General features: G+C 35.8%; 1 protein-coding gene across 3 annotated transcripts in view; it reads right to left on the bottom strand.

Moving 5' to 3' along the window:
* The window catches only part of UBE2Q2 (ubiquitin conjugating enzyme E2 Q2), a 62,036-nt gene that overhangs the window by 17,540 nt on the left and 20,495 nt on the right, over nucleotides 1-24,001 (bottom strand). For all 3 annotated transcript variants that reach the window (XR_011526607.1, XM_070574116.1, XM_070574127.1), the window contains 6 exons: nucleotides 19,431-19,487; nucleotides 16,792-16,932; nucleotides 13,998-14,082; nucleotides 12,364-12,424; nucleotides 11,473-11,563; nucleotides 4,705-4,763 (listed from right to left, as the gene is read on the bottom strand). Coding sequence is in view for 2 of the 3 variants with exons in the window: in XM_070574116.1 (XP_070430217.1) it covers nucleotides 4,705-4,763; nucleotides 11,473-11,563; nucleotides 12,364-12,424; nucleotides 13,998-14,082; nucleotides 16,792-16,932; nucleotides 19,431-19,487 (494 nt within the window). In the remaining variant the exon portion in view is untranslated. The remainder of the gene's footprint in view (nucleotides 1-4,704; nucleotides 4,764-11,472; nucleotides 11,564-12,363; nucleotides 12,425-13,997; nucleotides 14,083-16,791; nucleotides 16,933-19,430; nucleotides 19,488-24,001) is intronic.

Raw genomic sequence — 24,001 nt, 5'->3', positions numbered from 1 at the left:
ATCTATTTCTTTCAAGAACATCTTATACTTTTCATTCTATAAGTCCTTCACTTCCTTGGTTAAATTTATTCCTAGATATTTTATTCTTTTTGTGGTGATTGTAAACAGAATTGTATTCTTGAGGTCTCTTTCTGTTAGTTTGTTATTAGAGTATAGAAGTGCAACTGATTTTTGTAAACTGATTTTGTACCCTGCAACTTTACTGTATTTGTTCATTATTTCTAGTAGTTTTCCGATGGATTCTTTAGGGTTTTCTATATATAAGATCATGTCATCTGCAAACAGCAAGAGTTTCACTTCTTCACTCCCTATTTGGATTCCTTTTATTCCTTTCTCTTGCCTAATTGCTCTGGCCAAAACCTCCAGTACTATGTTGAATAAGAGTGGTGATAGCAGGCATCCTTGTCTTGTTCCTGTTCTGAGAGGGATGGCATTCAGTTTTTCCCCATTGAGTATGATGTTGGCTGTGGGTTTGTCATATACGGCCTTTATTATGTTGAGGTAATTCCCTTCTATCCCCAGTTTGTTAAGAGTTTTTATCATAAATGGATGTTGGATCTTGTCAAATGCTTTCTCTGCATCTATTGAGATGATCCTGTGGTTTATTCCTCATTTGTTAATGTGGTGTATCAAATTGATTGATTTACAGATGTTGAACCATCCCTGCGTCCCTGGTGTAAATCCCACTTGATCATGATGTATGATCTTTTGGATGTATTGCTGTATTCGGGTTGCCAATATTTTGTTGAGGATTTTTGCATCTATGTTCATCAGCGATATTGGCCTGTAGTTTTCCTTTTTTGTGCTGTCCTTCTCAGGCTCTGGTATCAGAGTGATGTTGGCCTCACAGAAGGTGTTAGGAAGCATTCTGTCTTCCCTAATTTATTGGAATAGCTTGAGAAGGATAGGTATTAAATCCTCTTTCAAAGTTTGGTAGAATTTACCAGGGAAGCTGTCTGGTCCTAGACTTTTATATTTTGGGATGTTTTTGATTACTGTTTCAATCTCTTTACTTGTGATTGGTCTATTCAGATTATTTATTTCTTTTTTTGTTGTTAAACCACTCTTTTTTTAAAAAAAAAAAATAAAAGATTGGCACTAGAGCTCACAACTGTTGCGAGTCTTCTTTTTTTTTTCCTTCTGTTTTTTCTCCCCAAATCCCCCCAGTACATAGTTGTATATTTTAGTTGTGAGTCCTTCTAGTTGTGGTATCTATTCCTTGTTGCTTCGGCTTTGGGAGGTTGTAAGAGTCTAAGAATTTATCCATTTCCTCTAGATTGTCCATTTTGTTGACATACAGCTTTTCATAGTATTGTCTTATAATCCTGTGTATTTCTGTGGTATCCATTGTTATTTCTCCTCTTTCATTTCTAATTTTATTTATCTGAGCTTTCTCTCCTTTTTTTCTTTGTAAGTCTAGCCAGGGGTTTGTCAATTTCATTTATCTTCTCAAAGAGCCAGCTCTTTGTTTCATTGATCCTTTCTACTGCCTTTTTTGTTTCAATAGCATTTATTTCTGCTCTGATTCTTATTATTTCTCTCCTATGTAACCTTTTTTTTGAAATGACAAAATATTAGAAATGCAGAATGTATTAGTGGTTGCCAGGAATTGGGGGAAGAGCAGGCATTAGAGGGAGATGGGTGTGGTTTAAAAGGGCAACAAGAGGAATTCTTGTGGTGTTGGAACTGTTCAGTATCTTGACTGTGGTAGTGGATACACAAACCCACACAGTTGATCAAGTTTTACAGAACTTAATACACAAATGAGTTATAAGTAAAACCAGGCAAATCTGAGTAAGCCCTATGAATTATATCACTCTCTCATTGTGATATTACATTATAGTTTTGCAAAATGTTATCACTGGGAAAATTGGGCAAAGTATACAAGGGATCTCTATTACTTCTTACAACTGCATGTGAATGTACAATTATCTCAATAAAAATTTCAGTTGAAAAAAGGATCCACAAGGGGCTGGCCCGGTGGCACAGCGGTTAAATGTACACGTTCTGCTTCGGTGGCCCGGGGTTCGCTGGTTTGGATCCTGGGTGCAGACATGGCACCACCTGGCAAGCCATGCTGTGGTAGTCATCCCACATACAAAGTAGAGGAAGATAGGCATGGATGTTAGTTCAGGGCCAGTCTTTCTGAGCAAAAAGAGGAGGATTGGCAGCAGGTGTTAGCTTAGGGCTAATCTTCCTCAAAAAAAAAAAGGGTCCACGAGAATGGGAGGAAAAGAGAGAAGAGAGAGGACCCACTACCAAATTCTGAAGAAATCCAACATGTAGAAGTTAGGTTAAGAAGGAGTTGCCAGCAAAAGAGACTGACAAGAGGTAGTCAGAAGCCAAAGGAAAAATATTTCAATGTTGCCGAGGAATCTGATAATCAGATATGATAAAGCCTGAAGAGGGACATGGAAGTCTCTGTTGGCAACAGTAGCTTCAGAGGAATAGTAATAGCTAATGCCAGACTACGGGGGGCTAAAAAGTGAATAGGAAGCGAAAAGTGTGGTATATACACGTTGTTTGTGGGAATGTAAATGGTGCAGCCACTTTGGAAAACAGTCTTATACTTCATCAAGAAGTTTAATATAGAGGTACCAGAGAACCTAGTAATTTCGCATATAGGTATATATGAAAGAAAGATGAAGACGTGCACACAAAAATGTGTATATGAATGTTCATAGCAGCATTATTTGTAATAGCCAAAAGGTGGAAACAAGAAACATCTATAGATAAATAAAATGTAGTACATCTATACAATGGAATATTATTCAGCCATAAATGGAATGAAGTACTGATACACACTAAAACATGGATGAACCTTGAAAACATTTTGCTAAGTGAAAGAAGCCAGTCATAAAAAGCCACATTTTGCATGGTTCTATTTATATTAAATGCTCATAATAAGTAAATCCATAGAGACAGACAGGAGCTTAGTGGTTGCCAGCGGATGGAGGGGTGGAGGGGAAAATGAGAAATGACTGCTAAAGCATTATGGGGTTTCTTTTGGGGGGCTAACGAAACGTTCTGAAACTAGACAGTGGGAATGGTTGCACAACTCTGAATATACTAAAAAACACTGAACTGTACACATTAAAAAGGTAAGTTTTATCATATGTGAATTGTATCACAATAAAGCTGTTGTTTAAAAAAAAAGTTTGGTTATGACAAGAAACAGAGAAATAGGGTAGTAGCTAGAAGTAGATGTAGGATATAAAATATATGGAACAAAAATTACTCAATAATCTGTCCAGAATCACAGAGTACTTTAGCCTGATTCTGAGACTGCAAACTCTGTGTTTTATCAGTCCTTCACATGTTTTAGTTCTTCCTAAGTCAGGCAGTAATTCCTCCCTTCTCATTTAACAGTTCATGGTCAAGACCAAGTCATTTTGATTCTGCCTCAAATTAGTGTTCACCTTTCATTCATCTTTCCATTCCCATTATTACTGTACCAATTTTGGTTATCATCTCTTCACTCTAAGATAGTGGCATCAGTTCTTAACCAGCTTTGCATTCTTCTAGGCTTTGTGAATACCACTTGCCTTGTAGTCTCTTCCACTGTCACGTCACCAGAGTTATCTTTCTAAAACATTCTCTTTACTGTTATTTCCCTCATCCTGAATCAGTTAAAGAAAGATGAATTCAATATCTTTGGGTATTCTTATATAAATATATTCTTATATATTTATCCTGAATTTAGAAAATTTTTCCAAATGTTTTCCTTAATCATTTATAGCTTCCCCCTTCCCTTTTTTTTTTTTTTTTTTTTTTGGTGAGGAAGACTGTCCCTGAGCTAACATCTGTGTCCATCTTTCTCTATTTTGTATATGGGATGTCGCCACAGCATGGCTTGATGAGCAGTCTATAGGTCCACGCTAGGGATCTGAACCTCCAAAGCCCAGGCCACTGAAGCGGAGCACACAAACCTAACCACTACGCCACCAGGCCAGCTCCAACTGCCCCTATTTTTTAATCTAAATGAAACTATATCAGCCATAGAGATGATCAAAGTAAGAACTGGATATTTTGAGACTTTAATCACGATAATATATATCATCTCACAAAACAGAACTGGTCAGCTGAACCTTTCAGAATTCTCAAATAAGTTTAACTGCTCCTACTTTGAGGGTCTACAGAACACTTCATAACTAACCTAGGTACAAATTCTGATCTTTTCCCCACCTGTCATATAACTTCTAATCACAAAAAAGCAATACAAACTTCAATAAAAATGCATGACAATTACCATTTGATTCTTCCAAACTGAATGAAACAACCACCTTTAGAAGGAATTCGATGGCCAGCTCTACAGGCCCATGAGATTTTCTGTAATTATTCCTAGGATCACAGGCATGTGGGAATCACTCTATAATCCTAACTTTCTCTAAATCCTCAATCACAATTTATATTTGAAAAACTTCTGATTTTTTATGGTGAAATGTACACAAATAGGGGCCATAAAAACTCTATAAACAACAATTTAATGGTTTATATCAATGGTTCTCCAATTGTGGTCCCCAGACTAGCAACATCAGCTTCATCTGAGACTGTCTTAGAAATGCAAATTCTCAGGCCCCACCCCAGACCTACTGAATCAGAAACCTTGGGGTAAAGCCTAACATTCTAGGCCACTTAGCATTTAACTAGGCCTCCAGATGATTCTGACACACACTGTCAAAGAAAATAATCACTTAAACTTACCCTCCTGAAAGAACAGGTAACACCACTCGAACAAATGGAGGATCAAATGGAAAGTTATCCTAAAAAACAAATATGTAAGATTAACTTTAAGAATATCCTTAATTACTATTTAGAAGATTTTAAAATAGTCTATTATTACCTGATGATGAGTGAGGGTCATAAAAGTAAAAATACCAAAAAAATAAAACGAAATAAAAACCAAAGCAAATAAAAAAGAAGTTAGGCTCAGACCCAAACAGGACAGTGTTTTGGTAAATTTATGAAATACATGAAGGGGTTCCACTTCCGATAGTATTATATAAAGGAACCATTCCAGTAATGATGGACTGGATAATTTGGATCAATCCTCTGTCTAAGACCTAGAAAAGGTAGGCAAAACGTAAAAATTACAGAGCTAAGATTAGGTAGAAAAAGGAAACCCCAGAGGGCAAGGCCTTTTTTTTCCCCTTGGGTTTTCTTTCAAATACAGAAGAGGAAGGTAGGAGGTTAAGAAACTAAGTAGAACGCACAGACTCACTGGGCTAGGGAGATAAAAATTGGAGCTCAGGATCCACCAAGGAGAGGCCTTTACAAGTCTCCCACACGTTAGGTTGGGACCCTGAAGGACAAACTGCAAATTGCCCTGACTGATGGAGAATAACGTCTAGCTTTTCATCATCTCAATCCCTGACCCTGGGTTGCCAGCACCCAAGCCCCTGACAGGCACAAATGTAAATACTCTCTGAATATCATCCATGGCTTCAAATTAGCTCTCTAATTTTTCATATATTGTATCTATCACTAAAAATAGCCAGTTACAGGAGACTTAAAGACAACATGATCAGACAATAAGAAGTAAACAACAGACACAAAACCACAAGGGATCAAGGTAATAGAGTTATCAGACACAGATTTTAAAATAATTGCTAAGTGTGCAAAAGGAAAGAAAAGATGGAAAATCCCGGCAGAGAACTAAAATTATAAAAATGAACCAAACAGAAATTCTGAAACTCAGAACTACAATAAGTGAAATTAATAACTTAATGAATGAGTTTAACCACAGCAAAGACTTGGCAGGAAAAACCCCGTATTCTGGAAAGCAGGTGAGAAAACATCCAGAATGAAGCCAAGAGAGATAAAAAGGTAGAAAACTCAGAAAATACAAGACAGAAGGGAATGAATGTACTTTTCTGAAAAGTCTTATCATATATGTAGAGTCCTAGAAGAAGAAAGAATATGATAGAAGTAATATTTGAAGAGATAATGTCTGAGAATTTTCCAAAACCGATTAAAGACTTCACAAGATTTATGCACTATAAATACTTCAAGAGAAGCAATGAAGAATATGATAAGGAAATCATATTTTTGAGGTGTTGAAATTATTAAATTTCCAACCTAGAAATCTATACCCAATGAAAGTACTTCCCCAAAATGAAGTCAAAATAAAGATATTTTCCTATCAGCAGACATAAACTAAAGGAAATACTAAAGGATATTATTCAGGCAGGAGAAAGATGATCCTAGACCTGGAGAATAAAGACCATGAAAGAGCAAATATACATGTAGATCTAAATGAATATTGACAAATTATATAACAATGATGTGTAAGGTTTTAGATAAGTTTAGAACTAAAATTCATGACAATAGCACATTATTTGGCAGGGGGTACATGCTCAGTTCTAAGGTCTCTGCATTGACAAGGAAAATTAAAAATATAAATTAAATATTTATATTAGACTTTGACAAGTTAAAGATATGAATTATAATTGTAAGGTAGTAAAGAAGAGTAAAAGAATGTATAAGTAGCAACCTAATATAGCTGGGAAATTGGAGTAATAAAAAAAAATCCAAAGAAAAGAGAAAAAGGAGCATGAAGCAAGAAGGACAAATAGAAAGCACTTATGAGATGATAGACTTAAACCCAAATATCAATACCAACATTAAAAACAAATAGACTAATTGCTCCAATTAGACAACGAAGATCATCAGACTTGATAAAAATATATGAAGAAAAGATGCCGAGAGAAAAAAAAAACCTCAGCTAATTCTCAGGCTCCCAAGCATAATTCTCTTTCAAATTCTCAGTCCTAGAAACAGGTTTCCAGAAGAACAAGAGCTTTTTCTCTTAATGAACTCAAGCAAAGATGTAGATGAGGTGGCCATGAATGTTAGAGGTCAGTCTCTTGGTGGCCAGGAGGCCAAGAAAGCAGCCCCTCACCTTCCTACAGCAGTGGGGTAGAGAAAAAGCATATCGCCTCTAATGAAGATGTGTCAGGAAGTCAAAGACAAATTACCCTCCAACTTCTATGTTCAAATAAAAGGGGGTAAGGAAACAACTAATGCCTTTTCTTTTTTTTTTTTTTTTAAAGATTTTATTTTTTCCTTTTTCTCCCCAAAGCCCCCCGGTACATAGTTGTGTATTCTTCGTTGTGGGTTCCTCTAGTTGTGGCATGTGGGACGCTGCCTCAGCGTGGTCTGACGAGCAGTGCCATGTCCGCGCCCAGGATTCGAACCAACGAAACACTGGGACGCCTGCAGCGGAGCGCGCGAACTTAACCACTCGGCCACGGGGCCAGCCCCCAACTAATGCCTTTTCAAAAAACAATTTGAGGGTAAGGGAGCTAAAAAACATTTGTCTCATCCACTTATTTCCAAGGAACACAAAAGTACAGTTTTAACTGGAAGAATGAGTAGCATAATTCCAGTAACTTACTTTAACTCTCTCTCTCTACTCATCCTCAAATATGATTCTGAGGAACGTATAAACTATGAATTTAATCCTAATAGGAGAGGAAGATAAAAAGCACACAGATAATCTGACATTTCTACTACAAGGTAGAAAAAGAACTCTATCCACACAAGATATCAACTTAATGACAATTATTGTAATCTACTTCCAAATAAGTAGTTCACCTTTTATCTATAACTTAACAGATACAATGAAAGGCATAGATGCAAAGCTTGGTAAAGTACAACTTCATTTAATCTCCTATTTTTTAGATCTTTATGTGATCCCAAATGAGTGAATATACAAAACTTCCTTTTTTTCTTTTTTTAAAGATTGGCACCTGAGCTAACGTCTGTTGCCAATCTTTTTCTTTTTCTTCTTCTTCTTCTTCTTCTCCCCAAAGCCTCCCAGTATAAAATTGTATATTTAAGTTGTGAGTGCCTCTGGTTGTGCTATGTGGCATGCCGCCTCAGCATGGCCCGATGAGCAGTGAGTGCCATGTCCACGCCCAGGATCCAAACCCATGAAACCTTGGGCCTCCGAAGCAGAGCACACAAACCCCACCACTGAGCCACTGGGTGGCCTCACAAAACCTCCTTTAATTGATTATGTGGCAGTGAGAACTACCTTCATTTTAAGTAATTCCTCAGAGTAACTCTTTTTCACCAAAAGCCAGGGACTCTATTCCATAAACTCTGTACTATGGAACTCAGTAATCAAAATTTTACAAAAATAAAAAGGAGTTCTAGGGGGGTGGGAGGGGGTTGAGGATGACTGTTAAAATAGAAATTTGAGTTATCTTAGTATACTAACTCAGAAACTGAGTGTCTCAGAGTTTACAAGCATCTCATAAAATTACCTGATTTCCAATTCAACATCTTGGCTTCCTAAGCTATTCTTAATGATGAGGAACATTCTATTTTTGAAAGACTGTATGTCTAGATGGCTCTAAATAGTTACGAATCACTTCCTTATACCAAGGTGAAAATCGCCTCTTTATGGTTTGACTTACTAGTTCTGTCATGCCTTGTGTTCATCGAAAACAAAATCAAACTAATGCTTCCACATACACAGCCCTTCAAACAGTTGAAGACAAGCTATCATGAACTCCCATGTTCTCCTCTCCAAATCCACAATTTAACCAGCTACCTTAGGACATGGAATGGAATCTCATTCTAATCCTTGCTGCTATTCTCTAAATGAACCCAAATTTGTCTCGACAAACCCTTCTTAAAGTACTACGTCAGAATTCAACTCAGTAATTCAGATGTGGCCTGAAAAGCCAGAATGCCACTTTCTTAAAAGCAGAGCATAACAGATTCACCAAGTTGCTGACAAATCTAATAGGTTCCATTCCCTCCTATCCCCATCCCCATCCCCATACTCGTGTGTTATATCTCAAGTTCCATTTTCTTATTATTCATGACTCTCAAGTTGTCACTATGGACATCTAAGGCCATAAACACTGTTCATGCTCCTTCCTGTGAATCCTGAGTCATACCTACTACCCTCCAAAGTCTGAATCCTGATACTAATAACTTGGCAATTCAGTTTAAGATGTTTTTCACAAGGTCAGTTAGCTTAGGGCAATCACATTCTTTCTAGGTCTCTTAAGAAATACTCCAGCCCTACTAAAGGCCCTTCTTTCTGTGTTTGGTCCAGAAACACAAATCCAACAGAATTTCAGCCATCTACCTCCCAGATCGTCCCCTCCCTGAAGTTCTACCTAGAGCAGGAAAATTTAATGGAAACACTATCGGCAGCCTCAAGTCCTTCAGTTTCCTGGTCAAGATTTCATATTCCCTCAGAGATACCTCCTAAGGAAGAAGTGAGGGGTGAGAGGCCCACAGGGGGCTTCAAAGGTACTGATAAGGCTCTATTTCTTAAGCTTGGTCACATGGGCATATGATTTAATATGATTGTTTAGATTTTTCAGGCTAAAAATATTTTGCATTACATATTTTTCTAAAAAGACATCTTCCTGGTTTATTTTTTCTTTTCACCATATGAATCAGTAAAAATGTAGTCATTAGCAACTTCAGTAAATATATACCAGATTCACTCTCTAGGAAGACAACCCAGTTGACAACCACAACAGTTTCTACAATAAGAAAACTTAGGGAAAATACTGACACTTGACATTTGGGCTATTTGAAGAAAGTTCAATCATAAATGAAGATTTATCCCCAAACAAGAATAAACACACACCAAAGCTAAGTAAGAAGCTTTCAGAAAATTACTCTTTCTCAAGTATAAAGGAAGTAGTCGTTCAAATCTTTGCTTCCTTCAAAACACCTCATATCCATCCACTCTCAGGTACTGCTACTACCACCAACCTTCATTACCCCTTGCCTAGATTAAAATCAAAGCCCCCAATTAGTCTCTCAGAAATCTACTCTATCCTATCCAAACCCTACTCTGATGCTGAAAGCATAATCATTGTTTCAAAAAAATAAAATGAAAAGCCTAACAGACCAATCACGCCCCTGCCTCCAAACCTCTACTGGTCCTTTACTACATAGAGGTGAGACACCAAACTCTTTATCGTGATCCCTAGAGCCCTACGGCCTTCAGCACAGATTTCTCCCCAGAAAACTATGGGTTCTTGAAGAACAGGGATTATGTTTTAGATGCCTCCACATTCTCAAGCCTTCCATAGCACCTAATGCATTGAAGTCTACCTAACTGAAATGGAAAAATAAATGTATCTGTAAGACAACTGTTGCATAAGTTTTTCTTCTCAATTTAAAAGAACAGGTCAAAAAGATGCTCCATATAATCCAAATATAATTCCTCAGAAACACTTGCTAGTTGTTTTTTTTTTTAATTTTTTTTTATTGCTTTTTCTCCCCAAATCCCCCCAGCACATAGTCATACATTCTAGTTGTGGGTCCTTCTAGTTGTGGCATGTGGGATTCCACCTCAACATGGCCTGATGAGCGGTGCCATTGTCCGCGCCCGGGATGCGAACCGGCGAAACCCTGGGCCACCGAAGCAGAGCGCGGGAACTTAACCACTCGGCCACGGGGCCGGCACCCTAGTTTTTTTTAACAAAAGATTTAAAACTACTACATTTATCCAGATTCCATATTAAATCATTACATTTTATCTAGATTCCATTGCTATTCTTCTTTAACTTTTATTTTTAGCATCTTAAAAAAAATTAAATATAACACAAACTCAGAAAAGTGTGTAAAATATAAAGGTACATCATTACACATCACTGCAAAAGACGTGTCCATGTAACCACCACCCTGGTTAAGAAACAGACTGTAGCCAGTATCTAAGAAGCCTCCAGAAGTCCTTTTCAGCTCACAACTCCCTCCTTCTCAAGTAGATGTACTCACTATCCTAAACTGTATGGTAATAATATCTTTACTTTTCTTGATAATTTTATTGCCCAAGCATGAATCCATAAATCAGTGTTTCTCAAACTTCTTTTCATTTTTGGCCCACTAAGAAACCTTTTTAGAAATATTTTTTCTTAATTCCACACCCCACCCCCCGGAAATTTTAATGCCACAGACATACTATGTATCTGTTTATGTACTGTGGCCCCTTAAAGGGCCACAGACCATTATAATATCTAAGATTTTTTTCACTCCAAGGACCAATTTTCATCCCAGTGTGGGTGATACTGCCTCCAGTGAGAATGCACACCCTAAACAATAAAATTTAGTTTTACTTATTTTTGAGTTCTATATAAATGAAATCTTACAAAACATGTTTATAGTCTAGTTTCTTCTGTTCAACACTGTCTTTAAGATTGATCTATCTTGTTTTGCACACAGCTCTTTTCCATTTTAAGAATATCACAGTTCTCCATTCTATTGGAAGAGACACAGATTATTTTTATTTGGGGTTGTTATAACAATGCTGCTCTGAACATTATTCTATATGTCTCTTGGTGCACCTAAGTACTTACTTATTTCTTGCAGAGCATATACCTAGGAAGAGAATTCCTGAACTACAGGTTATGAATATCTTCTGTTTTACCAAAGCAACTGTACAAATATACATTCCCAACAGAAGCATATGGAGTCCCCTTACAATTTTCTTACCTTAAAAGAGAAGTTAAGCAAAATATATTCTATGCCTTCTTTTTCTTTTAAGATCTGAAGATCACTGTGCAAAGGACTATCAGGATCGACCCTAAGAATTACAAAACAAAAAATAGTTCAAACAAAAGTCAGAGATTTTTTTCTTACTAAGTTCAAGAATGAACCAGTCCAAGAGCTAAAACAGAACCCCTAAGGTTAAGTTCCAAACAGAGAATGTCTAAAGCTGCTCTATGATCCCTGGAAAAATAAATCACTACAGCCTGCAACTCCTTGGAATTAAATGTCCAAAAAGAGATCATAGTAATCTAAATCTATTCTCCTAAGGGGATTCAAAGTTAGCAGTCATTCTAAAGGAAATAGTCATATATACATAATTTTCTCAAAAACTCAAAAAAATTTAATCCACAAATCTATAGATCTAAAAATTTAATACAATAAACTTGTATTATTAGACGAGGGATTCAAGGAGAGAAATTTACCATGGACAAGACCAGAAAAAGTAAAATCACTAACAACATCTAAATTTGTCTACAACTGTTCAATATATTCAGGTCCTACTCAAATCCCTTATCTCAAATATAAACTAGTTATCACAGTCAATCTCAAATTATTAAATATGCTTTTGTTTCTATAGTCCCCTACTGTCTCACTAACTCCATGAAACACTTTATTCCACAGGCTAGTCCTTCTTTTTCTCCTTCTTCTTTCTCACTTTACTTATTAAGCCTAAGAAACAGCTCATTTTAACAACCTGAGAACTATTTCTATAGAAATAGAGTCTAAAGTTCTAAGTAAAAGCCATGGTGTAAAGGTACCAAACTAAGGAGAAAGAAAATCTCCACTGTGATAGTCTACCATTACAAAGAGTGGTTAGCATGAAAAGCCACTTACTTCTGCAATTTAACATGCCAGTCATATAAACTGTCATTTATGAGTTCCACTGAATAAATCCCTGTAAAGATATAGGGCATGTCAGTTACTCTTCATCTGATCTTATAACTATTACTTTGGTGTAAATGTATACAATGAATAGCCAACAAAAGCTAGAAATTTTGCTATTAAAACACAGAACTAAGATACATTATAAATATTTTGCCACTGGAGCTGAGTATCTTATTAACAGATAATTAAAGCCATCAATGAAGAGAATTCTTGACTGAGTTAAGAAACTGTTTACCATTAACTGTGAGTGGAAGAAAAATAGATTATGCAAAATCATATTACTTAAGACTTTTCTTTTATGCACATGCAAACATTTCCATAAAAATGGAATTCCTCTACATATATAGTTTTATAATGTTTCTTCAATTTTCTGGGCATCTTTCCAACTCTGAATATAGAAATCTATTGTCAATCTTTTTAATAACTATAGTAATGTGTTTTATGGATATACCATAATTTAACCAATTCCACTCTATATCTAGTTATTATTTTTTGATACTACAATGTTGTAACAAATAAGTAATTATTTAACATTTAAAGATAAACCAGTATTCAAATATTTAACTGCATTCTATTAAGTTTCTACAGAAAAACTTTTTAGACTTCTTATAAGAGAAATTGTTAGGACACCAAAATTTCTAATAACTCAGAAACAAGTCTAGCTTACCTTGTACTATATAAAGCAGGGTTTTTTCTGCTGTTTTTGTTTTTATTTTGAGTAAGCACTAATGATTTAGCTTTGATCACTCTGACAACTTCTGAATGGATCCTAACGCTACCTTTTCAAACAAATTAAAGTTTGGCTCGTTCCCATATTTAATACTGTTAGAATCTCTGTAACAATATAAGGGAATTTTACTTCAAATAGAGAGGCTCCACAATATTTAAGTCTTGTTGGGTAAGAAAGAACACTCAAGTCAAACACTGAAATGAAAAAAACAAAAATCCACCTATTTTTAAAGTAATACCATAACTACCTCTACAATAAGAGTTCATTATGTTGTTTTCAAAAAAGGAAAACAATCAACTTAGCAATAGTTCTTTATTTGTACAATACAATCAAGCATCACTTAATGATGGGAATGTTCTGAGAAATGCATCCTTAGGTGACTTTGTTGTTATGTGAACATCATAGAGTGTACTTACACAAACCTAGATGGCCTAGCCTACTACACACCTAGGCTATACAGTACTAATCTCATGGGACCACTGTCGTATATGTGGTCTGTCATTGACCAAAGTGTCATTGTGTGGTGCATGACTGTATATTCATTTTATTTACTTTCCAAAGCAGATATGACTTGTACTTTTCCCAGAAGACAAAAATCATATGAGTTAATTCCCATCATAAGACAAAAAAATTATGATGTAGCCATAAAACTAATTTTTAAAAATCAAAAAACAACTAAACTCATCCTATTTTACCCCCCTAAATAAATTGTAGGTAAAATTTACATACCTAAAATAAATTTAATAAACTTTTCTGTTTCTGTCCGGTTATGTTATGAGAAATGAAGTTTACTATCTGAAAATGGAAAATAACAGAAGGACAACAGAGACAACAGAGATCCAGAGGTCCTTACCTGTTTTATAACTCTGTGATCTGTATATGTCCCTGAGCTCTTTCATAAGTCTATCTGAAGCTTGCACAGACCCAGACACTGCACCCTGAAATATAAAATCTGCTGTTTACCAGGATCTGCTGAATTAAATAAAGATTTAAGGTATTGAACCTGAAATAAAAGGTTACAATGAGATTGTAAAAAGTGGATCACCGCTCAAAATTTTAAGAAGTCAAAAAAGTTTAATTACATCAAGGATTACGAAGTTTCAACAGGAATATAAAATTGGGGACAAGTCTGGGTCATTTACTATTTCTTACCTGAAAAAAAGAAAGGTCTAGCCAATATATCCAGATCACTATGGCCCCTCCAATAGCACAGAACTGAATATGAGTCTATTTCAAACTCCATCAATTTTTTTTAATTTTTATTAATTTTTTTAAGATTTTATTTTTTAGAGCAGTTTTAGGTTCACAGCAAAACTGAGGGGAAGGTACAGAGATTTTCCATACAACTGCCCCCACAATGCATAGTCTCCCTCATTATTAAGATCCCTCACCAGAGGGGTACATTTCTTACAACTGATGAACTACATTGACACTTCATAATCACCTAAAGTCCATAACTGACCTTTAGGTTCACTTTTGGTGCTGTACATTCTATGGGTTTGGACAAATGTATAATGACATGTATCCATCATTATAGTATCATACAGAGTATTTTCATTGTGCTAAAAATCCTTCATGCTCTGTCTATTCATCCTCCTCCCCTCGAAACTCCTGCCAACCACTGATCTTTTCACTGTCTCCATAGTTTTGTCTTCTCCAGAATGTCATACAGTTGGAAATAGACAGTAGGCAGCCTTTTCAGATTGGCTTCTTTCACTCAGTAACATGGATTTAATGTTCTTCCATGTCTTAACACATTTCTTTTTTTAGCAGGGAATAATATTCCATTGTCTGAATGGACCACAGTTCATTTATCCATTAACCCACTGAAGGATATATTGGTTGCTTCCAAGTTTTTGCAATTACAAATAAAGCTGCTACAGATATCTATGTGCAGGTTTTTGTGGGGACGTAAGTTTTCAGTTCACTTGGGTAAATACCAAGGAGCTCAACTGCTGGATCGTATGGTAAGACTGTTTAGTTTTGTAGGAGTCTGCCAGACAGTGTTCCAGAGCTGGCGCATTCTACACTCCCATGAGGAGTAGGTGAGGGCTCTTGTTGCTGCACATCCTCGTCAGCATTTGGGGTTCCTGATTTGGGCCATTCTAATAGGGGTGTGGCAGCCCCATTAATTTTGAACATACTAGAAGACCTTCATCATGACACATTATTAACTAAAGCACAGTTCCATTAGTAAGACTATAAGCAAGAACGTTATACTGAAGGTCTAGTTTACCTGTTAAGAAATTGAGAAACAACATGTTTGCCTACACACAACTGGTTTCAGTGCTTTTCAGTGTTGGGACTTCCCTAAAGATGAAAATGCACGAATATCTTATCCTAAGACTGAATATGAATGAACTGTTTATCATAAGACAAAAACATTCAGAATGCCTTTTGATTAAACAACACTGAGCATGTAAAATATAAAATGTCAAGGGCTACCCTACAGTTTGGGGGGGAAAATAATCAGGTTTATAAAGATATTACTTCCTACCTGTGTGACCTTGAATACATTACTTAACTAGTTTAAACCCAAGTTTCACACTACTGAATAGGACGAATATTTCACACAGTGGCTATGAAGATTAAATGGGAAGATATATAAAGTTTAAAGTACTTTGCTTGGTGTCTGTTATGTGAAAGTGTGCAATAATTTTTAGTTGTTCTGACTATAACATACAGACTGGAAGCAATCAAAAGATACAGATGGTACAGTAAACATCATTAATGTAGATGCCACAAACTTACTTTCTTAAATAAGATAAGGGCTGGGCTAAATTTCTTTGCTCTTTGAAAAAAAGATTTGCCAATTAAATTAATATAGTAAGTAAGACTGAAGGAGGGAGAGTAATTTACCACTTTACAATACTTGGCATGTCTTTGCATAACAATTCATTCCCTGTGTTTGAGAAACCCATGCCCAAGACAAAGGAACTGGTCCTCAGATTTCATAGGGTTGATAAATAGCTCTAATACAAGGCTGGAAGTAAGCAGCAAGTGTTGAGATAGACAGCTAGACTCTCATTTGATCTTTCCCTACTCTGGGCATTTTATATACATCATTCTCATTTATTCTTCACAGTAATTATCCAAAAGGTATGTATTACCCACATTTTAGAGTTGAGGAAACTGAAGTCACACAGCTATGTTTGTCACCAAACTCAGAGTTCATTTCACTCCCCCATGCTACTTCACAGAAAAGACATGTTAAGTCAAAAGAAAAATTACTTTTGATTTGGTCAGGGCAGAACAGACCAGATGGCAGCTTCATGGAGAAGAAAGAATTTGAACTATACTTTATAGGAGAGACCAAATTTAAATATATTGATCCCATAGGAGGAGGGTAAGCAGAGAAAACAGCATAAACAGGCTGGAAAGGGGGCATCATACAGTGAACAGTAGGTGATTCCAGGATGTAAAAAGCAGATGAACAAGGTAGAATGTGATTAACAATAGGTGAGAAACGTTAAAAAAAAAAAAAAAAAAAAAAACTCGGGCAACAAAACAAATGGCTGCATCTACAACCAAGGCAGTGATGAGGAGGGCAGCTGGATTGGTATCTTAATGACTTGTCCTGGATTTCTATTATTACCTATAATTACTTTACTTAACTGCAAAAGTTCTAGATGTTTACACACACTTACATTTAGATGGTCTTGCCTTTGAGTCTTCCTAATTTTTTCTAATATTGCCAAGTTTTCTTTTTCAATTCCTTCATCCTCTGACTTTTTTCCACTAATAGGCTCTTCTTCCTTCATCTCATAGTGATCCAAGTCTTCTATATCCTACAAAAATACGAAAAATATTCGCTTATTCAAGCTTATGCCAAAAGTTAAATTATTCTTGACTCAACAGGGAACAGAGAGAATACATGTATTCTATGGTGAGGGTAAAAAGCCTTGACATTCAACTCAAATTTTACATCGTATATTTTGTTTAAAAGCTAGAATCTGAGTAAAGCATATTTAACAGCTCACCAAGTCCTAACTATTACCAAATAAGCCATCTTTTAAATCTATTAAGAGGAACTTTTGAAACAGTTTAGCATCAAATATCAAGAATCTTAACTGTTCATGCTTTGCTCCAGTAACTTGACTTCTGGAAATCTATTGTAAGAAACTAGTCTAAAATGTAAACACAGATTTAGGCACAAAGATGCCTATTTCGACTGTATAACCACAAAAACAAATACAAAATCTGCATGTGCAAAAATACCAGAACAGTTAACCCAATTCTACAGAATATCAGAAGACCATTAAAACGCCAACATAGCATAATGGTTTCTTTTGTTATCAATAATGAAATGAAAAGCACAGAATACAAAACTGAATATATAGAATCTTAATTATGCCAAAATAAGCACAGAAAAAAAACAGACTAGAAGGACATATACTGAAATATTAATAGTTATCTCTAGAGACATTTAGTAATTTTCCTTCTTCCAAGTTTTCTGTAGTGAGCAGCTATTGATTTTTATAATTAGGGAAAGAGTTAGAATAAGAATTTGAATAATATCCCCAGGCCAACATCTTTAATCACTACATCATTCCCCTCCGTCCTTTCCTCTTTCATCTGCTCTTACACATATACAAATCTATGCAGAATTTTTTTAATCCTAACTGTTATCTATGATCTTACTTCAATCATCAAAATCTCTGAAGGAGTAGTTTACACTTATTGTCTCCATTTTTCAAGCAGATTAATTCACTGTGATTTCTAGACTAGGTTAATGACCACTTCCATCTAGATTCAATGGTCTTTTTCTTGAACTGCCATCTCTTCAACGCCTATTACATTCCTTTCTTATTCAGATCCTGTCCATGACTCCATGCGTCATGCAGCTTCCCTCCCCTAGTTTGCACCTTTCAGCCTCACTCTTCCAGCCCACACTTCTTTTCTTTAGAGTTCTCACAAATGCCCTTCGCCTCTATTTTTTTCTCCTATATCTTCAACCTCAGCCACATTCCGATCCACAAAACTTCTCCACTTGAGTCTTAATCAGCACGGAACAGAATTTATCAGTGCCATATTTATAAAACAATATTCTCAGCACACTATTCTCTGCTTATGATCAATCACACGAAATATAAACATGTTTACCTCCAATTCAAGACTTTTAGCCATCTGCCTCTTCCAGCCAACCTTGCTTTCCTTGACTCCAACACATCAAACTTCTTCTCCCAAAAGAACTGCATCCAATGCACCCAAACACACTATGCCCAAGGTTATTCTGGGCCTTTTTACCACATTATTTTAGCATATCTTCTTTTCACCTATTCTAACCTGACATCTCCCAAGTCCAGCCTCCTACCTTTCTAGATTTCCCTAAATGTTGCTTTCCCTTCTTTATATTACCTTGTGAGGGAAAAAAGAAAGGTACACAAACTCTTTGAGTACAACATCTACCTCACTGTACACTGGACTCATGGAAAAGGTTTAATGTTTTCACTCAGTTTATTCCCATGAAAATATTAAAAATAAGCTCTTGATCCCAAAAGTCACTCTAATTAGACAATTAATTATTTTACTCCCTGACTCACAAAACAAATACAAACCCACAACTACCTCTTCAGTTGTAAGGCATTCTAAGAAGCATATTTTAGATTTAAAATTTTTCAAATCAAGAAAACAAGTCAATAACCTGAATTAATTCTAAGATCCAAAACAGAAAAACGTTTTAAAATCAAGACCACAGAATTCAAATACCTTTTATCTGGTCAATGTAGAAACACAGATCTTCATTCTAAAGTTTGCATTTAAATGCAAAGCTTCAGAGCCCGAAAACTTGTAAAATTATATCAGTGACTGGCAACTAAACAGGCCTAAGCTCAACGTCTTTGGAATTTGCTCAATGAAATTCTTAGATGATTTTTCAATGTTGAGATAGTTTCATTACTTCCAGTGAGTAGTCCCTGAAATGTTCTCAAATTCTCCTTTTATTCAAAGACAGAACTTTTTAAACTTAGTAGTTTCTCTTCTTAAAAATAACCAAATATAGGATAAGTATTGATTACTATTAAATGTAAATATAATTTTAGTGCTAAATGTTAAGAGCTCTTTTTTTTCTAAGAAATCAAATCCAAGGATGTCAGATAAGCAGTTTGCTCAAAAGCATACCACTAATTAGAGGAAAAGCCAGATTTTAGAAATTACACTGAATTCCAAACATAAAGTGCTTTTCATTACTCCACATTAACAGTGGTTTAAAAGGAGATTAGAGAGTTACTAAAATGTTCAAAAATGAAGATATTTATAAAATGTTATTCTTACATAAAATACCTACTTCAGCCATCTCTTCCTCTTCCTCCTCTTCTGAAGTCACTTCTTCCGTTGTCCCATTCTGAAAAGGAAAAAGAATTTGCCAGGGCTACACAGAATAAAATAAGCACACACTGGGTATATTAGTAGACTTTAGGGACAAACTATCAATCATCTATCACTGCAGTTCTACTAAGAGCTTATCAAAGTTGAAACATTTACTTTTTAATCCACTTTGATTTGACAAATAATATTTATCAGCTTTTAAAAAAGAAATAATTTTGAACAATTCAACTGAATATATACCTTAGGAATAAACAAAGGCAATCAGTGAAATATAAAGCAAAACTGAAAAAATTTTTACAACATATTCTAATTTAAATAAGAAAACATTTTACGCATATGGCTATGTATATAAGGTCAATGGCTTCTTTCACTTAAATAACCCAAAGCCTGAACCTTTCCATAAATTCAACTGCTTTACATTTAAAAAGCTCAAATGTGTCATAAAGAAAGTGACACTGCACAAAACTAAAAATTATAAAATGACCACCATTGCACTAAAGAGCTATTTTTCTTTTGTACAACATGTTTTTTACCACAGAATACTTCTCTACAAGACACAATTTACCACTCATTCACAATGAATCTGATGGGGTTTTAAAGGCACTTCATACCTAGTTTTGGCAGAGTTCAAAAAGACAAGTTTCGGGGCCGGCCCTGTGGCCCAGTGGTTAAGTTCATGCGCTCGGCTTCGGCGGCACAGGGTTTCGCCGGTTCGGATCCTGGGCACGGACACGGCACCGCTCATCAAGCCATGCTGAGGCGGCATCCCACATGCCACAACTAGAAAAACCCACAACTAAAAATACACAGCTATGTACCAGGGGGTTTGGGGAGAAAAAGGAAAAATAAAATCTTAAAAAAAAAAAAGACAAGCTTCCTGGACCAGAGTGTAGTTCTCCAGGACTCAGTACATAAAGTTAGTAGGATTTTTTTTTCCCAGAAATTCTTGCTGTATTTGTTCCAACTACAGCTGGTAAAGATCACTCTCTTATATAGGATGCCTACCTTGATGGCCTCTTAGTGTGGGTGTCAGAACCAGAGAGAAAGACAGAATTTTTTTAATATAACACAGGAGCAAAACCTTGTAACAGACTCATCTTTTCCTTTTGCTCAGGAGTTGGAAGGTCCACCTGCCAGCACCTCCCCATTACATGCCCCATTACATTACATTACCTGCCATTACACACAGGCAGAGCACTGGTGTGCAAACCAGATAATTGCTGAGGACACTCATATCAACAATTGATACTGATCAATGGTATACTCCATCTATAAATGGGCAGACAACCAAATATCACCAGGTGGTTGAAGAAAACTAGCAATCTGAAATAAAGGCACCAAGTTGAACAAGCAGAACAAGTGAGCAGAAGCAGTGATAATCAAGGAAATAAAACAGGAGAAAAATATCTAATTGGAATTTTTAGCAGTAACTCAGAAGATACTACATCTACAAAATATAAAATGATGACTCTACAAAGGACAATACAATTCTGGGAAATCAAAATGATTCCGCCACCCCCCCCACCCCCCCAAAAAAAGAAAACACTCAGTAGAAGGTCAAAGAGCACAATGGACTTGAATGAACAAAATATTTACGATTAAGAAGACTACCAAATTGTGACATTCCCTTAAAATGCGGAGAAAAAGGAGCTGCGAGGGGGAAAAAAGAGGCAACAGAAATAAGAAAAGAGTTAAGGGAAATGGAAGATAGGAATACAGGGATCAAATATTCATCCAGAAGACGGAGGTAAAGAAATAAGAGAGACAAATGTTGCCAAACTAAAGAAAGACTTCAGAATATCAAGTAGCTCTGAATGCCCCAAAGGACTATTGAAAAGTAGAACTCCACACTTCACAGTTAAAGAAAAAAACCAACTTCCAGAAAGAAAAGATATAATATAGAGAAAGAAGTAAGAATCAGACAGGCATCAGACTTTTCATCTGTAACAATAAATACAGGAAAATAAAAGTGTAAAGAACCTGGAAGAGACTCAATTACGAACTTAGAATTCTATATCTAGTTCCATCAGGACAGGAGCCATATCTGTGTTTGTTCACCAGTGGATCCTCAGCACTGACACAGAGTACTTTACACAGAGTCCAATAGATATTTGTTGAATGAATAATAAAAACAGACACTGAGTATTCAAGGCACACTCTCCATACACATCCCACAAATCCTTTCCAGAAAAAGAACAGAGGACATTATTCAGGGATGTATTTCAGAGGCAGGGAACCAGAGAATACAAGAAACAGCAATGAGCAAAGACAACAGTAACATCAATGGTTAGGTCTAAGCAACTGCTGGATAATTCAGCTGAGAGGTTACAGGCCATATTCTCTGACCACAGTGAAAAACTGAAAATAGCCCAAAAGCCACCTGAGAAAGTTTAAAAATTTTTTTCCTAAATGACTCTTGAGTTTAAGAAGAAATTGACCGTCATGCCCCAGTAATCCAACTCCTAAGTATGTGCCTAGAGAAATGCTCACACAGGTATACCATAAAATATGGACAAGAATGATCATGGTAATGCTGTTCCTAACAGCAAACTGAAATCAACCCAAATGTCCGTGAACAATCAAATGTATAAATACAGTATATTAAAACAATGGAATAAATACAGCAATGAAAAAGAACTATAGCTACACACAATACGAATCAATTTAACACAAAATGTTGCGCTAAAGACAGACATGAAAGAACACATACATGACTCAATATGAAACTCAAAAACAGGCAATACTAAACTATATTGTTTAAGAATGCATAAATGGGTGATAAAACTGAGAAAAGTAAGGAAAGGAATAGCATACAGGGGAATGATAATCTGAAAGGAGCTTGCAGAAGGTTTCTGCAGTGCTAGCAACGTTCTATTTCTTCACCTGGGTAGTAGCTAGCTAGGTGACAGTTCCCAGGTATTCACTGTAACTATCTGTTACACTAGTAAACTTATGTTTATATGTTGTTAATACATATTATTTAAAACTTTTTCTTGTGAAATATAACAAGAGTAATATGAAGAAAAGATGGAATCAAACTACTCAGGAAATACAAACTATTTAGATAATAGTACTGTATTTTAAAACCTATGCAATAAAGTCAAACAGCACTCAAAATATGTATACTCTTATGTGTTTATTAAAAAAGCAATTTAAGTCACATTGATCCAATAAACTAAAAAAAAAAAAAGGAGGAATAATTAAGACAGACTAAAAACAAAGAAAACATATTATATTTAAATAATAAAACTAAGAACTGATTCTTTCAAAAGAGCAATATAATAAAACAGACATGCTTCTGACAAGTAATCAAGATAAAGAAAACAACTTTAGAAATAAAAAGAGGATTGTGCCTACAGATGAAGATTATGCAAAAAGTGAATACTCTGCACATCCTTACCAAAGCTTCAAAAGTACAGGTGAAGTGATCACTTTTTTAGAATCTAAAATTACTAAAACTGACTGAAGAAATGGAAAATCTGAGCAGACTAATTCACAGAAGAGAAAAACCTATCAGGTTCAGATGTTTATTTAAACCAGAGTTTAGCAACCTTGAAACTATCGATACTTTGGGCCAGATAATTCTTTGTTGTGGGGACTCTCCTGATATTGTAGGATGTTTAGTAACATCCCCTTTACCACAAAATGCCACATGCATCCCCTAACCTCCACCAGCTGTGACAACCAAAAATGTCTCCAGATATTCCCAAATATCCCATGAGAGGCAAAACTGCCCCTAGTTGAAAATTATTGATTTAAACTGTCCTAGATCTTAGAAAAAACACACAAAGGTTCCCAAGTCATTTTATAAGACTGCTTAAACCCTGATATCAAAATGAAACAAGAGCCTAAAAGAAAACGAAACAAACTATATTATAATCTCACTTAAAGTAAAAAAATTCAAAAATAAAATATTATCATATCCTTTGCGTCGTTCTCCAAGCGCCCCCCCCATGTAGGAGCTGAGTGTTTATTATGGGAATGCAAGGATGATTCAAATTTAGAAAATTTCTTCATGTAATTCGCAAGTTATATCCCTACATGGAATTATATTCAGTCATGAAAAACAAGGTAGATCTATATGTACTGTGTCCATGATAAATTGTAAGTGAAAAACCTAAGTTTCAGACATCCCAGAGAAGGAAAATTAAACAGAGAATATATATTTCTCCTATCTTCTCTCTTTCCTGAGGCTCCACTAGAATTACAGTGAAGAACACAATGATAACAAAAAGACAAAAAAAAGAAATGGGCTACCAGCAGAAAAGAGAATTCATTCATGCTAGAAGATGACAGCAAATGGCATAATGGTAATTAATGGAGAAAACAAGTAAAGCCATAGGTTAGGGGATAATAAGGAGGCTAATTTGTCCCACAGCACCCTAGAGAGGCTCTAGACTCCAAGATACCAGGTACACCAGACAGCAGGAATGATGGACAGGACTGAAAACAAAGCAATCAACCAAAAGCCAACATACAAAACACACTTTCCAGCCCCCACTACACACTGTTCTCCCCCACCTCCTTAAG

The sequence above is a fragment of the Equus przewalskii genome, chromosome 1, assembly GCF_037783145.1.
Source record: "Equus przewalskii isolate Varuska chromosome 1, EquPr2, whole genome shotgun sequence".
NCBI classification, from domain to species: domain Eukaryota; kingdom Metazoa; phylum Chordata; class Mammalia; order Perissodactyla; family Equidae; genus Equus; species Equus przewalskii.
The sequence above is the reverse complement of the archived record's forward strand: the minus strand, read 5'-3'. Positions and strand labels throughout refer to the sequence as shown.